At 39.4% G+C, this 14,934-nt stretch overlaps 1 protein-coding gene across 1 annotated transcript in view; it reads left to right on the top strand.

Moving 5' to 3' along the window:
- Window positions 1–14,934, top strand: part of LOC133452482 (neuropilin-1a-like) — a 98,933-nt gene that overhangs the window by 51,215 nt on the left and 32,784 nt on the right. Inside the window, exons 6-7 of the mRNA XM_061731819.1 lie at window positions 3,493–3,659; window positions 14,280–14,435. Of these exons, the coding sequence (XP_061587803.1) occupies window positions 3,493–3,659; window positions 14,280–14,435 (323 nt within the window). The remainder of the gene's footprint in view (window positions 1–3,492; window positions 3,660–14,279; window positions 14,436–14,934) is intronic.

Below are 14,934 nucleotides of genomic sequence, written 5' to 3' on the forward strand. Positions count from 1 at the left end.
CATCTAGAATCCCCCCCGGGGCTTTTGATCAGCTGAGCCATTAACTGGGACGCCGGCCTGCTCCGTCTTTTTAGATGGAGAGTTACAGGGAGGAGGTTTATGCCTGGTCACAGCTGATGGGAGGTTGTGTCATGAGTGGGAAAAATGTTTTACATATCCAGACATCCAGTTCTTATCGATTATGTAATTAGAACCAGCACAGATTTTCAGTCAGGTGGATTCCTGGACTTTGGGTTTCACCAAATGTGGTTTTGGCGCGTTATTACCAAAGGACATCGTTCCATAGGTTTTGTGGTTTGTTTTTTTCTCTTACATTACATCATAAGCTACACTTTCTCTTGGCCACATTTGCAAACAAGCTGTCCTCACCAGTGTTGGGAATAACGGCATTAAAAATAGCGGCGTTACCAAAGCCGTTATTTTTTCCCAGTAACTGGTAATCTAATCCAGTGGTTCCCAACCTTTTTTCCTTGGAGCCCCCCTACTTGTGTCTAAGACCAGCCAGGCCCCCCCACCCGTACGTACTAGCACCAAAATAGTCTTTAATTGAAAAAATGAACATTAATTATGTTTTTTTTTATACATTTCTCTTTGGTTTACCCTGTATACATATGACTTTGTTTTTCTCCAATGTCACCAATGTATAAAATACGCACAAAAGGACATAAAAGGACATAAAAAATATTTCTATAAAATGTCTCTTTTAATATGAGACCAACATTTTTTAACATTTTTCCTTTAACAACCTGTCGGAGTAGATTAAATGTTGAGTAATGATATAATAATAAGGAATAAGGAATTAAATCATTTCCTGTGTTTGTCACCAGTGTATAAAAAACACCAAAATTATTCAAGACATTCATAAATTATTCCTAAAAATGTCTTATGAATGACTCATTCGCAAATATAATTTCTACAACTGCATAATTTCAAAGCAGACAAAGATTTGCGCCCCCCCAGAGATCTAGGGTGCCCCCCCGGACCCCAGGTTGGGAGACACTGATCTAATCTATTACTATTTCAAACGTTACAACGCTGTTACCGTTACTGACAGTGAAATGTGGTGTGTTACTATACACTGACATAATATCTAATATCCTGACTCATTCTGAGTGAGTGATCAGATCAGGTGAGTCATGTTTGAAATAGTAATTAGTTAGATTACCCGTTACTGGGAAAAAATAACAGCGTTAATAACCCTGCTATTTTTAACGCCGTTATTCCCAACACTGAGTGAGTCAGGTCGGATAACAGCAATTAGATATCATGTCAGTGTATAGTAACGCGCCACATTTCACTGTCAGTAACGGCATTGTAACGTTTGAAATAGTAATTAGTTAGATTACCAGTTACTGGCCGTTATTTTTAACGTTGTTATTCCCAACACGGGTCCTCACTCAGTCTTTATCTGACGGTTTCATGCGAGCTCTGACCTTTGAACCCTCGCTGAGCCCTGTAGAGTCGGAGACGACGTCACGGACGGGGGCCGAGGTAAAGCGTCTCGTCTTGGTCGAGCTGCAGCTTTTTTTGGTGAGAAGAAAGCTATAAATGTTTTAGGGCTGAAAAAGTCTGCGACGAGGACCGACCTAAGCTTTCCACAGCCGTTTTTTCCTCTTTTTTTCCTCGTGGAACTTGGACTGATGCAGTGTTTGTGTCAGTGTGGCAGACCTTGTGTCTCCAGACTGCCCTCACACACACACACACAAACATTTCCTTTTGTGTCCCCCTCCCTTTTCCTCGTCCAGACTCCCCCGCTGTTATAGTGGACGCTGCCACCTCCGAGACATTACAGCTCCGAGAGCAGCTCCACTGATGTCCAACTGCACATTTTCCCTTTCCAGCATAAAAAGAAAAAGTTTATTTTCTCGGTTTAAAGTTGTGCCCTTCTCTGGGGAACTACGCCCACCCACCGGCTACCTCACTGGGCAAACCGTTAATCACAGTAACATGACTGGATGGAAACAAACAAATGAAAGTCACAGCAGTGTGGAGGGGTTTCACATATTACTGCAGGATTCAATTCCCCCTTTTTTGTGTGTGATTTGACCTCGCATGTGTGCAGATATCCCGTCGATAGCATGGATGCATGGATACTGCAGATGTATCAGGTTTTACCAGTCACCAGCTAGGTTTCCCCCCAGGAGCGGCTGAAAATGAGCCGTTGCCGACTTCCCTGCAGGGAGCAGAGACGGGCGATCTTTCAGGGTCTGGAGGACACTCTGATTAAACGCTATCTGTTTTCCTGCTTCACTTTGTGTCACCATGACCACATGTAGACTGAAATGATCAGTTCTACCTGAAGAAATGGTGGTAGGAGGACAAAAACACAGTTAAAATGCCATGACTGATGGAAAAAAACTGCTTTTCTGGTCCGACGACATAGTGCTGGGCGGTATGACCAAAAATGTATATCATGGTATTTTTCAAAATTACATGTATATCGGTTTCACGGTATATCACGGTATTTTTCTTTTTCATGCACAACTGGGTGTTAACCACATTTTCAAATGATTTGGAAAGGAATTGCTGCAGTAAATTGGCTTAGAATGGCCTATTTTACTGTCATGAGGAGGAAATATTGTAGAAAAACATTAATGTCCACACTACTATAAATACAGGTTTGCATGGCCTCACAAAATGATGCCGTTGCAGTTGTGGGACTTTCATTTTCAACAATCTTCACCCACATATGTCCGCTGTAAACAATGGAATGGAATGCTAAATAGTGATGCATCGAAATGAAAATTTGTGGCCGAAACCGAAACCGAAAATAATAATAAGCACTTGGCCGAATACCAAACAATACCGAACATGATTCTTCGCAGTTTTTCATTTATTTTGCCAATTTTTTCACCATTGCATAAATCAAATAAATTTGATTTAGGCATGCTTTTCAAAGAAAAAAATCTTTTACAAAATTATAAGGTAGAAAATATTTATTGAACATAAAAAACTGAACATTTTTTAATTTCCCAGCATTATGTTGTTTTGGTTCCACCTCCTGGTGAATGTTAGGTAAAATTCTTATGTGGTTACCTTTTGGTCGGCCAACGATTTATGTTTGTGGTGCAACCGTTACGGGAGCGGCCAGTCTATTTCCTTATATTACAACGCCGTTATTAATTGTTCGTTTTTTTTCCCACTTATTCCACCGAACACCGAAAGTGTTTTTTCGCCATTTTCGGCCGAACAATTTCGGTTACCGAGCAATCTGTGCATCACTACTGCTAAACAGTCCCCTCACAAACAGTGTCCAGCGGCGTTCCCAACGTTGTGTACGCTACTGTACATACTCACCGGTGTTACGGTATATGAAAAATTCATATCATAAGAAAAATAAACACCGGTATTCGGTATGAACCGGTATACCGCCCAGCACTACGACGACATATCTTGTCTGTGCAACAGTAACCCGATGGTTACCTGCTAATGGCATTTTCCTTTTGGAAAACCTTGTGATGTGGAAATGAGTTCTTCTCCCCGTCTTGGCAGATTTCGCGTGCATGGAGCCGCTGGGCATGGAGTCGGGGGAAATTTCTTCAGACCAGATCACGGCCTCCTCCCAGTACAACTCCAACTGGTCCCCCGAGCGCTCCCGCCTCAACTACCAGGAGAACGGCTGGACGCCGTCAGACGACACCGTGAGGGAGTGGATACAGGTCAGCAATGCCTTGCATTTTCATTTCAAAGGCTAAAAGTAGAAAAAATAAACACATACGGGTAAGAAATAAAATGAGCAGCCTCACAAGCACGAGGGCTCTGTATATCTGACATTAATTATATTTCCATCTCCAGCCAAGCTCCTAGCTTGAAATTATGTCACCGCTCTTATTTTTAGAGTCTTATCTCAGAACGTGAGCGTTCTGATTTCCCCGTGGACAAGCTGTGCTCTTGCATTTGCACTCTAGCACGACGGCGCTCAGGCGCACATCTGCTCTGAATATTGTTCACTCATTTGTACCACTCCTGAGCACGTCGTAGGGCCGACGAGTGGAAAGAAAACATGCCACCTTGCATTATTTATCAGCGCTTTCTTTTCCAGTACAGTTGTCATCTCTTATCTTCCCTGTAAAATCTGGCATAGAAGCCTGTGATCACAACATGAAGACATGCAATGCTCTTTTCTGTCGTGCAAGTCCATTAAACTGACTGCAACACGGGACTTTGCAATGTTGGTGATGTATAGCTTGAAAATGTAAAAATCATATTATTTTTTTTCTTTGTGACCATTTATCTTAAATTTGAGAAGCTACATTTAAGAAATGTGATCACTAAACACGACCGTAGCTCAAATCAAAAACTGTTGAACATAGGGCTGGGCGATATGGACCAAAAGTCATATCTCGATATTTTCTAGCTAAATGGCGATACTCGATATATATCTCGATATTTTTTCTGTGCCTTAATTGGGGTTTCCCCCAAAGCATTATAGCATAGCATCTCTGTTAGCTTCATTTTTTTCTGAGGCAAACCCTTAAATAAACAGTCAGTTTTAACCTGTGTGACATTTGGCCTCGTGCCAAATGTCACACAGGTTCCTTTATTAACAGAGGTCTGCACAATATCAAAATGTATAAAACAAATGAAATAAAAATAAACTGCCTGCATATATAGAATAAAAATGCTTCTTGAATAAAATAAAACAAATATCCCTTTCCTGCATAACAATTAAATTAAAATACACTGTGCAATTAATACAATGTAGACAGTATCAGGCAGACTTTTCCACTGAGGTTGACAGTTGTGCAAATAACAAAACATTTGTGAAAATCTCAAATAAAACATTCAAGTCAATTTGTCACAAAATAAGCTACATCAAAATCATTAAAAAAAAAAAAAAAAAAAAATCCATATAAACGATATTGTCTCGTACCATATCGTGTTTGAAAATATATCGATATATATTAAAATCTCGATATATCGGCCAGCCCTAGTCGAACATATATCCAAGTGCATTGGTCATGGTGGTTTTGAAAAACCCAAATAAGCACGTGTGTTATTCTGACATGGTTTAGGCCAAGAAAAGAAATACTAGGGAAGTCCGTAGGGGTCAGGTTTATAGAGCCGGCGTTGAGGTGCGGCTAGAGTCCTGCACTGTCCCATTGTCCAGCACAGGAACTCATAGAGGAAGACTCACAATGCCCTGCGCAATAAGAGCAGGACCCTCACTTCCCTCCTGTGGGGTTACAATAGGAAGCCGACAGGAAAAGGGCCTCCGAGCTGGATTAGTGCTCGCGGCTTTCTATTGTCTGTCTGGGGACTTCTTTTAGCTACTGGCTCACAGCTGGACCCTCAGGGATCTGAGGAAATGAAGCACAGGGCTGTAATTGAGGTTAATGGGTTTATAAACTGTACGGAAGGAGGGTTAGTTTACCTGATGGTCACAGACTGCACTCAAAACAAGGAGTCTTCATAATGTCTGAATTGTTTTGTTTTTACAGCTTTTTGGTGCATTTTTGTGTGTAAATAATGAAGATATGGAGATAAAATGGAAGTAGAGGTAGAAATAACACATGTTGGGGTTTTATTACATTATCTGATACAACGTCAAGATGGTTTTTCTGAAACAGAAACATTCTTCACTATTAGCCAGGGTTATCAGATAAGCACATTTCTCTGGGTTATTATAATTGGCAAACATGAATTAGAGGCATCAGTTTATTCACAGTAAGGTGCATATGATCCTTCATTTATCCACGCTGTTTTAATACGACGTCCTCTCCGCAGGTGGATCTCAGTTCAGCTCAATCAGGCGGTTAAACATTATTCTGTACAGCTGATCTTAATAAAGCTGCTTCTCCTGTCGTCAGTTCTGCTCAGATTACAGAGAAATTGATAAATAGATGTGGAAATGGCCCTGCGATAGACTGGCGATCTGTCCAGGGTGTAACCCCTGCCTCTCGTCTGAAATTAGCAGAGGTGTCAAGTAACGAAGTACAAATACTTTGTTACCTTACTTAAGTAGAAATTTTGGTTATCTATACTTCACTGGAGTAATTATTTTTCAGACGACTTTTTACTTTTACTCCTTACATTTTCACACAATTATCTGTACTTTTTACTCCTTACATTTTAAAAACAGCCTTGTTACTCTATTTCATTTTGGCCTTAAAAAAAAACTATCCAGTTAAATTGCTCCATCCGGATAGAGTGAATTTGGTTGTGGTTGTTTCAGATGTTCTTGTCCAGTTTTGTTCTTACATCCGTTCCCTCAGATTCCTGCAACTAAACTTGGATGTACATTCCAATAAAGGTTAGGATAAATGATAACATGCCTCTGAAGTTCGACTTTTTGCACCATTGCAATACTTATAGGCAACTAGTCATCATATCTTCTGCTCTCTGAAACACATTTTAATGCTCAATAGTACACATACATGGTTCTTTAATATATTTGCATTATACTAAGATGCATTCATTTTCAATGGCTTTTGTCCTTAATGGCTTTTTTCCCGGTTACATTACTTTTACTTTTATACTTTAAGTAGTTTTGAAACCAGTACTTTTATACTTTTACTTGAGTAAAAAACTTGAGATGATACTTCAACTTCTACAGGAGTATTTTTAAACTCTAGTATCTATACTTCTACCTGAGTAATGAATGTGAATACATTTGACACCTCTGGAAATTAGCTGGGATAGGCTCCAGCAGACCCCCGTGAGCCTGCAAAGGATAAAACAGGTATAGAAGATGGATGGATGAAACGGGTATAGAAGATGGATGGATGGATGGATGGATGGATGGATGGATGTGGAAATGTCCCAAATATTTACACTTCTTTCAGTCCAGTCATGCAAAAGTATTTACTGACCAAGAGCGGGGAAGCAGAGCTGGAGGTGGCGGAGTCGGAGATGGGAGGGTTTGTTTCTGCACTGACGGGGATGTACAAGGACACGATTTAAGAAAAGGGCACATCGGAGGAAAAGCCAGTGTTAGAGATAAAGCTACATTAAGAACACAGATAGTGAATACGTCTGTAGATGGATGCTGGAGATGGAGGCGGGCGGAAAGCACCAAAGAGAACATTTTGGTTCGTGGTGAAAGTGGAGAGACAGTTAATGTGTGTGAGGTGTGATGAGAGGAAGATGCAGAAGACAGGATAAGATGACATGGATGATGTGGAGACCTGTATGAAGGGAAAGGCGTGCACAAACAAAACTGTAATTAACAGGTTGTCTCACATACAGTCAACACAGGACTTTTTTTTTCGCCCCTCTTGATAATGTGGCATATTATGGTATCCCTAACCTATAACAGTGACCTTTGCATGTCCCAGTTTACCCCTAATGAAGCAAACTGCAGCACGCAGCTCTCTGCTTTGCAGAAATCCTCGTTAATTTAACATGAACAAAAAGGAAGACGCCAGATGGAGTCTGCACTTTTCCCGGCGTCGCCTCTGAGCAGCCGCAGTGTTTCCTCATCTGGACGTGTCGGCTGTAGACGCTGCAGGACGTGACGCCAGCCTCCGCTCGTCTCACCAGTCACAAGGTTTCCATCAGCAGCCTCATGCGCCTCCAGGCTGAACCCAGAAGCCACCGTGTCCAGATCAGCGTCTGAAGACCGCCTTTTATGTCTGTGTGTACTGATGTTGTTCCAGTGAAGCCCTTTATTTATCTATTTCATCAGTCACTCCTCAAATGATCATTCAGCCGCTAGGATTTGGAGCTTTCTGAACCAGCGCCGTTGCTTTGTTGTTTTTGAGCTTCCTGAGTTGTGGATGGCAGTTGTGAGGAGGATCTTCCACTTGGCTTTCGATTCATGAATCGGTCCGTTCGGGTCATGCTTGTCCCCGTCACTGCAAACATCTCTATTATTCATCTACAGCCATTTATATTTTATGGATGCTATTTTCAGGTTACTATTCGTAATGTTGTCGGGGTGATGTTACCCGGCGGCAGACAGTGAGCTCATAATCGAGTTTAACGATATACGAGTAGCCATATTTCTCTTGCGGCGTCTTGTTTCATCATGCTGGAAATGCATGCAGCAGATTTACAGTTAAACGTTAACCTCCTGTACGATCTGTAAACTCATTTTTATTTAAGCGGGACAGCTGTAGGAGAATAACCTGCAAGAAAAAGGAACAAGCTTTAAAAGCGATCAAATCTAATGTTAAAAATGCCACATTTAAGCTTCATTTGTCCTAATATGGCGTTAGCTTCATTAGGTTTTTACGTGTTTGTTGTTGAGAGCAGTGACGTCAGTCAGGAAAGGCTTCCTTCTCTGGACTTCAGGTATTTATAGATACCCTGCTGTTTGTCTTCAGGACCTCACTGACGCCGCCAGGAAGAGGTCCATAACATGCATCTGGAAAGCTCATTTAAGCAACGGTGAGCGCGGCGCGTTGTTTGAAGCTGGACAGTAAAGGGGAAACTGAAGGACAAAAGAACCTGCAGGGGGCTTCACGGCGCTGAGTTATCCAGAGTCCATCTCCACCCCAGTAAACTTATAACCCGGGAAATATGATTAATCATGAGAGAGAAAGAACAAACAAACCTCAACGCCCGTCGGTTACGAACACAGATTCAGCCTGACAGTGATGAATGAAGTTGAGGCACCGTGTTCCACGTTTTTCATTTAATCAAGTTTCTTAATCAGCGAGGTGAAGCTGAAAGAAGTGATAAGATGTGAGACGTGTCATTTGAAATAAATCCATACTCCAAACCAAACAGATCTAATAAGTCTGTTGTTTGATTTGGATGGAAACCTCACGGCTGCGTAGAGAAAGAACAAATGTACTTTTTCATCACCACTGAGGACTCATTTGGAGCCGGTGGCTAGAAATGTTTTTCAGCACATGCAGAAAAAAATGAAAACCTTTTATAGCACAAGATTGTCCACCTAAAGGTTAGAAAATGAATGATTTCTTTATTTTCCTTTTTCATTTGTGCATAACACTAAATGCCTAAAAATTTGAGAAAATAAAAATACAGCATCATCCTTCATAGCCAGCCACCTGTAGCTTTTTTCACGGAGTGGTGGATCAGGACCCAAATGCAGGAGAGACGCAGAGGCAGGAGCTCCAAAAAACAGTGATTTATTATGCCAAAAAAAAACAAAAACGCTGCAGAGCGGGGTTAACGAAAAACACAGGAAAACCAGAAAACCTGACAGGACACAAGGAGGGTGGAAACAGTAGAGACCAGCAGGGAGCGACGGAAAGACAAGATATACACCGAAGGCTTGAGGAGACACAGCTGCAAACAATCAGAAGACATAACTTAAACACATGGACATGGGGTTTCAAAATAAAACAGGAACTAAACACCAAAACTGTGACAGCTTTGTGCATAAAAACAGTAAACTGAAACAGGTGCACCACATATAAACTGATCTCAGCTGGTAGTTGTGATTGTTCAATACAACCACAAGTTGTTAAATACTTCTAGATTAACTGAGAATTGCAGGACAAAGGCATAAAGATGAGATCTCTTGGTCTCTTTGGCTACTAAAGCATGTGTCCTGTTTTGCGATTAATCCTGTTTAACTTCATCTAGAGTAAAGTCCCCTTCCTTTTTTCGTTTTTCTTCATTAAGAAGCTCAGCGTGCGAGTCGTGACTGTTTTCTGTCATAAATGGCACATTATCAACTGATTAGCACACGGAAAGGCATCTGATGGAGGAACCGTGAAGAATGGAGAACCTTGAGCCAAACGATGACCCGCTGAGACGTTTCCCATTCACCTTCATGTTATGAGACTGTCTGCTAACAGCTTTCCACAAACACTCTGCTACTTAAGACTACTTAAGAGACATGTAAATCATGCACTTATCAATTACTTAAAATAAAGTATCAAAACTCTGGACTTTCACCTGGAGGACTTGGGTTTGTGTCACATCTGACTATAACTAATCATTTCTGTGCCTGGGCGGGATTTATTTTTAGACCTAGTTTAGTTTGCTGTTTGGTTAGGTTTAGGCGACTGTTAGTTAAGTTTTAAGCTTTTTTTGTCCCCAGGTTTAAACTACCTGTACACTGCTATATGTATCTTTAATTGCTTTAGTAGAGATTACTGTATTAAAACCATAATTTAAAGTAGCTGCCCAGACACCCAGTCTTCCAAAAGTGTACTATTACACTGGTACAGAGGTGGGTAGAGTAGCCAAAAATTGTACTTAAGTAAAAGTACTGTTACTTCAGAATAATATGACTCAAGTAGAAGTAAAAAGTAGTCATCCAAATAATTACTTGAGTAAAAGTAAAAAAGTACTTGGTGAAAAAACTACTCAAGTATTGAGTAACTGTTGAGTAACGTCCGATTTATTTAACACAACCATTCAAACAGACAAAAGTACAAAATAATCATCTTCAGGCAAATTTAATCAATAAAATAATAAAACAAATTAAAAGTAATAAAAAATAGCTTAAATTAAAATAATCAACCAATAATAACCAATAAAAGTAAATTCAAGTACTTTAATAAATAATAAAATAAATCAAATAAAATAACTGAATAAAAAATAAATTAAGCACAAGTAGCACAAAATTTCAAGCCTTTGTACTTTTCTTTTTTAACCAGGCAGAACTAGAACAAGCCCATGAACTCATAGAAACTCTGTGTGTGTTTGAGTCTGTATATGTGACAAAACATGCAAAAACAAACATTTTTCCCAAAGAATCACCCAGTGATGTCATGAGATTGACGCGTATGCGTATAAAAGAAAAGTAACAGCTCAACGTAGCCTAATGTAGCAGAGTAAGAGTAACAGTTTCTTCTTCACAAATCTACTCAAGTAAAAGTAAAAAGTATAGTGATTCAAAACTACTCCTAAAAGTACAAGATTTCCCAAAACTTACTCAAGTAAATGTAACGGAGTAAATGTAACTCTTTACTACCCACCTCTGCACTGGTAGTAATATCCAGTAAAGTTATTAGTATTATTAGCGCTAAATTTTTCACTGGACATTTCAACAAGTTTGTCGATGAAATATGAGAAAATGAGAGAAATGCCTGCAAAGCTTTTCTTTGTTCCTGTTTATTTGTGTACAGTTTTCACATGAGACAGAGTGAGGATACTACCACTTCAAAATTAGAAGAGCATGTTGGTTATTTTCACTTGAAAAGTGTCTAAAAATGAACTAAGTGGGTTGGAAAAATGGTAACAGATGAGTAATCCGGCCCCCTTTTCTCATACTATAATAAACATCGCTCCAAGCAGCTCAATTTGGCATTTAACAACAAAACTCCACACGACCTCCACGCCTTATGTCGTATATTTAGTGTATATGAGGGAAAGCATCTACCGGGAATGTAAATGAGAGCTGCGGAGGGAGTGATCCCGTACGACATGGTTTCCCAGGGGTCTCGGTGTCAGACGCAGAGCCCAAGCGAACCCGCAGGGTGCTATTTCCTGCTCTTCTCCCGAAAAAGCAACAGTGGGAGAATGAATCTTCTGCCCTTTAGGGCCTTCCCATGTACAGCGACGTCTGTGAGTTCATATAATTACAAACCATGTTAAAGGCGTCCCACACACTGGATTCTGGCATGCAACTGATAATTTCCAGACTCCATAAACAAGTAATCTAGTTAAACTGGAATGAGATGGAAGTCGGATGGAGAATCGCCTTTTTATTACACACTTGAACTGATTTCATGCTTTTAAATAGGTTGGGGAAAGCTGATGTGATGAATGTATGAAAGTTGCAGAAAGACCTAATGATTTTTATTTCAGATAAGCACTCGCTTCCATTACGACGACTGTAGGGCTCCTTGTTATCGCCGCTGTTCTCTTTGATGATATCCATCACTATATTCATCTTTTTCTACCAGTTTCAGTTCCAGCCTTTGAACAACCTTGTTTGTGGCCAATGGATTAAAAAAAGCCCTTAAATCGTGATTCTAATGAGAAAAGCAAGTCTTTCCATGACATGATGTAACTGGAACTGCATTTGAAGATAAAGAACTTATTTGTAAAAGGGATCATTTAGTAAAAAGACAAGATGTACATGTGAAAATTCAATCGTTACATCTCACTGCGTCATAAAAGTTTAGACTTTTACATTATTTAATTAAGACAAATGCAACTGAAAGTTTATTTCGTTCTTGATTTGAAATATCCCAAACGTTGGTTGATAAGTTACAGAGGTCATGTTTGCTCCTGGCTTAAACGTGAGCTCAAACGGATGGAAAACAGCAGTTTTACAGTATGAAGCCAGCTCCCCTAGCTCATAATCCTTCCTAAGTTTGAACACAAATCAGTTTGTAGATATACTAATGGTGACTGGATGCTTGAGATGCTTCTATGTTATACGATGCTGGTAATAATGTCTGTGCAGTGTTAGCATAATTAGCTTGTGCTGACTTGGCAGATGTGTGTTCTTTTTGGTTTGATTGAAAGGAAAAAGTTTGTTGTTAGAAGGGACTGAAATGAGTAACTATCTTTGCATTTATATAACAAAATAATTTGGATGTGGTTCAAGGATTTAAACTGTAAATGCTCCACTTCCTCCCACAGTCCAAAAACGTGTATGTTAGGTTCATTTACAGGACTGTCTCAGAAAATTAGAATATTGTGATTTTCTGTAATGCAATTTAAAAAACAAAAATGTCATACATTCTGGATTCATTACAAATCCACTGAAATATTGCAAGCCTTTATTATTTTAATATTTCTGATCATGGCGTACAGCTTAAGAAAACTCAAATATCCTGTCTCAAAATTAGAATATTCTGTGAATCTTAATCTTAAACTGTAAGCCATGATCAGCAATATTAAAATAATAAAAGGCTTGCAATATTTCAGTTGATTTGTAATGAATCCAGAATGTATGACATTTTTGTTTTTTAAATTGCATTACAGAAAATAAAGAACTTTATCACAATATCCTAATTTTCTGAGACAGTTTTGTAATCGTAAGACACACACACACACAATTACCTCACAGGTCACACGCCTGCCGTCAGGGATGCACAAAGACATACACACACAAACACACCCTGCGTGGCATTCTGTCAATGAGTTATAAGCCGTGGACGCTCCTCTGTGTTTAAGAAAACAAGCTCTTCCCGACATGCTCCTACGATGAGCAGCCCGAGGCTCCTGACCGCAGTGAATCCCCTGGATGAGACGCCTGACCCACATCACACGTCACGCTCTACCCCATTGTTGTAAAAGAGTCTTTTGTTCAGACACAAACATACGATACCATCGTCAAATCAAACGCCAATAAAAGACATGTGAGCAAGTACCGCTTCCCCTTTGTAATTCTTCCCGGTCTTTTTCCAGTATATTTATACGTTATTTATGGCGCATGCAAGCCTGACAAAGACATGACTGAGAGGTTGCTCCAGTTAAACAGAGTCATTATTACTTGCAATACTTGTCGGCTGTTAACTTGTGAAATAAACATTATAAGATTGTTTCGTGACGCTTTTAATGTGGCTGAGAGGGGCTGTGTTTGTCAGTTAGGCTGTTTATCTCTCCAGCTCATAGTATAAATTAAAGACATTTGAGCTCTATTTATTCTATATAAAGGTTTTTTGATTGGAAATGGGTTTTTTTTGTTTAAAGCAACTTCTTTTTCGTTTGAATAATAAAGACACAAATGTCCTACTCATAATATGACCCAAACACAAAAAAAAAAATATTACAATAAAAAAGTCAATCAAAAAAAAAATATTTTCAATTAAAAGAAAATCCACTTCAATCAAAAAAAACACTTTTTTAATCAAAGAAAAGGAGTGTTCAAATATTTTTTTTTTACTCAAATACTTATTATTTGATTGAAAATATTTTTTTTAATTCAACTGAAGGCTTTTATTATTTATTTAACATATTTTTTTTGATTGAAGACACATTTTTTTTTTTAATAATAAAGACGCAAATCTACCTTCATATTTCTTAATCTGCAGCAGAAGTAGCAGTTGGTACCAAATAGTACATTTGAACGAGTATTTTGAGTGTAATTTTCAAGAAGAAATGTCTCTTTTTTTTCTGACAAAGCCACTGCTTTTCTTTAGGAGTGTGATCATTTCCAGTGAGCCTGAATAAAACATAACCTTATGCTTGAGCATACGGGGGGTAAATAAGTTTATTTATGAGACATGCAGGCTTTCTTTTTTTTTCATTGCTGCCTGAAGCATCTGTTGTTCCAAAAGCTATTGTTTAAATGTTATGTTCAAGCTTCTTTTTTCATTGTGCGCTGTTTGTTGTTCTGGGTTGTTTTTTTATACTGATTTCTCAGCTGCAGCAGTCATCAAATAGAGAGTTTCATCAGTGGAAGTATTAGTCTCTGGCACATTCAACTAACTTGTTCTTGCATTTGTTGGCGTTTCCAGGTGGATCTGGGGTTCCTCCGGTTCGTCACAGCCATCGGGACGCAGGGTGCCATCTCAAAAGAGACCAGGAAGCACTACTATGTCCGCTCTTACAAAGTGGACCTGAGCTCCAACGGGGAGGACTGGGTCACGGTGAAGGAGGGCTCCAAGCAGAAGGTAAATGATGCGTCCGCTTTTCAGTATCGACAACCGATTCACGACTCTGCACCCTGGTCGATGGGAGGGATGGCTGAATCAGTGTTCTCCAAGGCTGCAGGCCTAACGGAGCCTTGACTAATCCCACCGCTCAAACATGAGCAGAATTCATGTTTTTTTTAAGCTAACCGGCAACTTTTTAAAGAAATTCAAAAGCCTTGTCATCTATAAATGACATATTTAGTCAATGCAACAAAAGAGCATTTTGTTATACATGCATTGGTGACATTTAGTTATCACAGCTTGATTCAGACGTTTCCTGACCAGTGATGGAGAAAGTCATGGTTCACATGCCTATAATAAAAGTATTATATTTCTGATATAATCCGTATTAATGTTTAAATATGTGGTTTTGTGACTTTTTTAAAAACATATTTTACTCAAGTTTTTCCAGTTTTAGTTGCAGTAAAAGCAGTTTTACAGATGAAACGTGTGAAAAGTGACTCAACAAAAGGTCTCA

Source organism: Cololabis saira, chromosome 10 (genome assembly GCF_033807715.1).
Source record: "Cololabis saira isolate AMF1-May2022 chromosome 10, fColSai1.1, whole genome shotgun sequence".
NCBI lineage: Eukaryota > Metazoa > Chordata > Actinopteri > Beloniformes > Belonidae > Cololabis > Cololabis saira.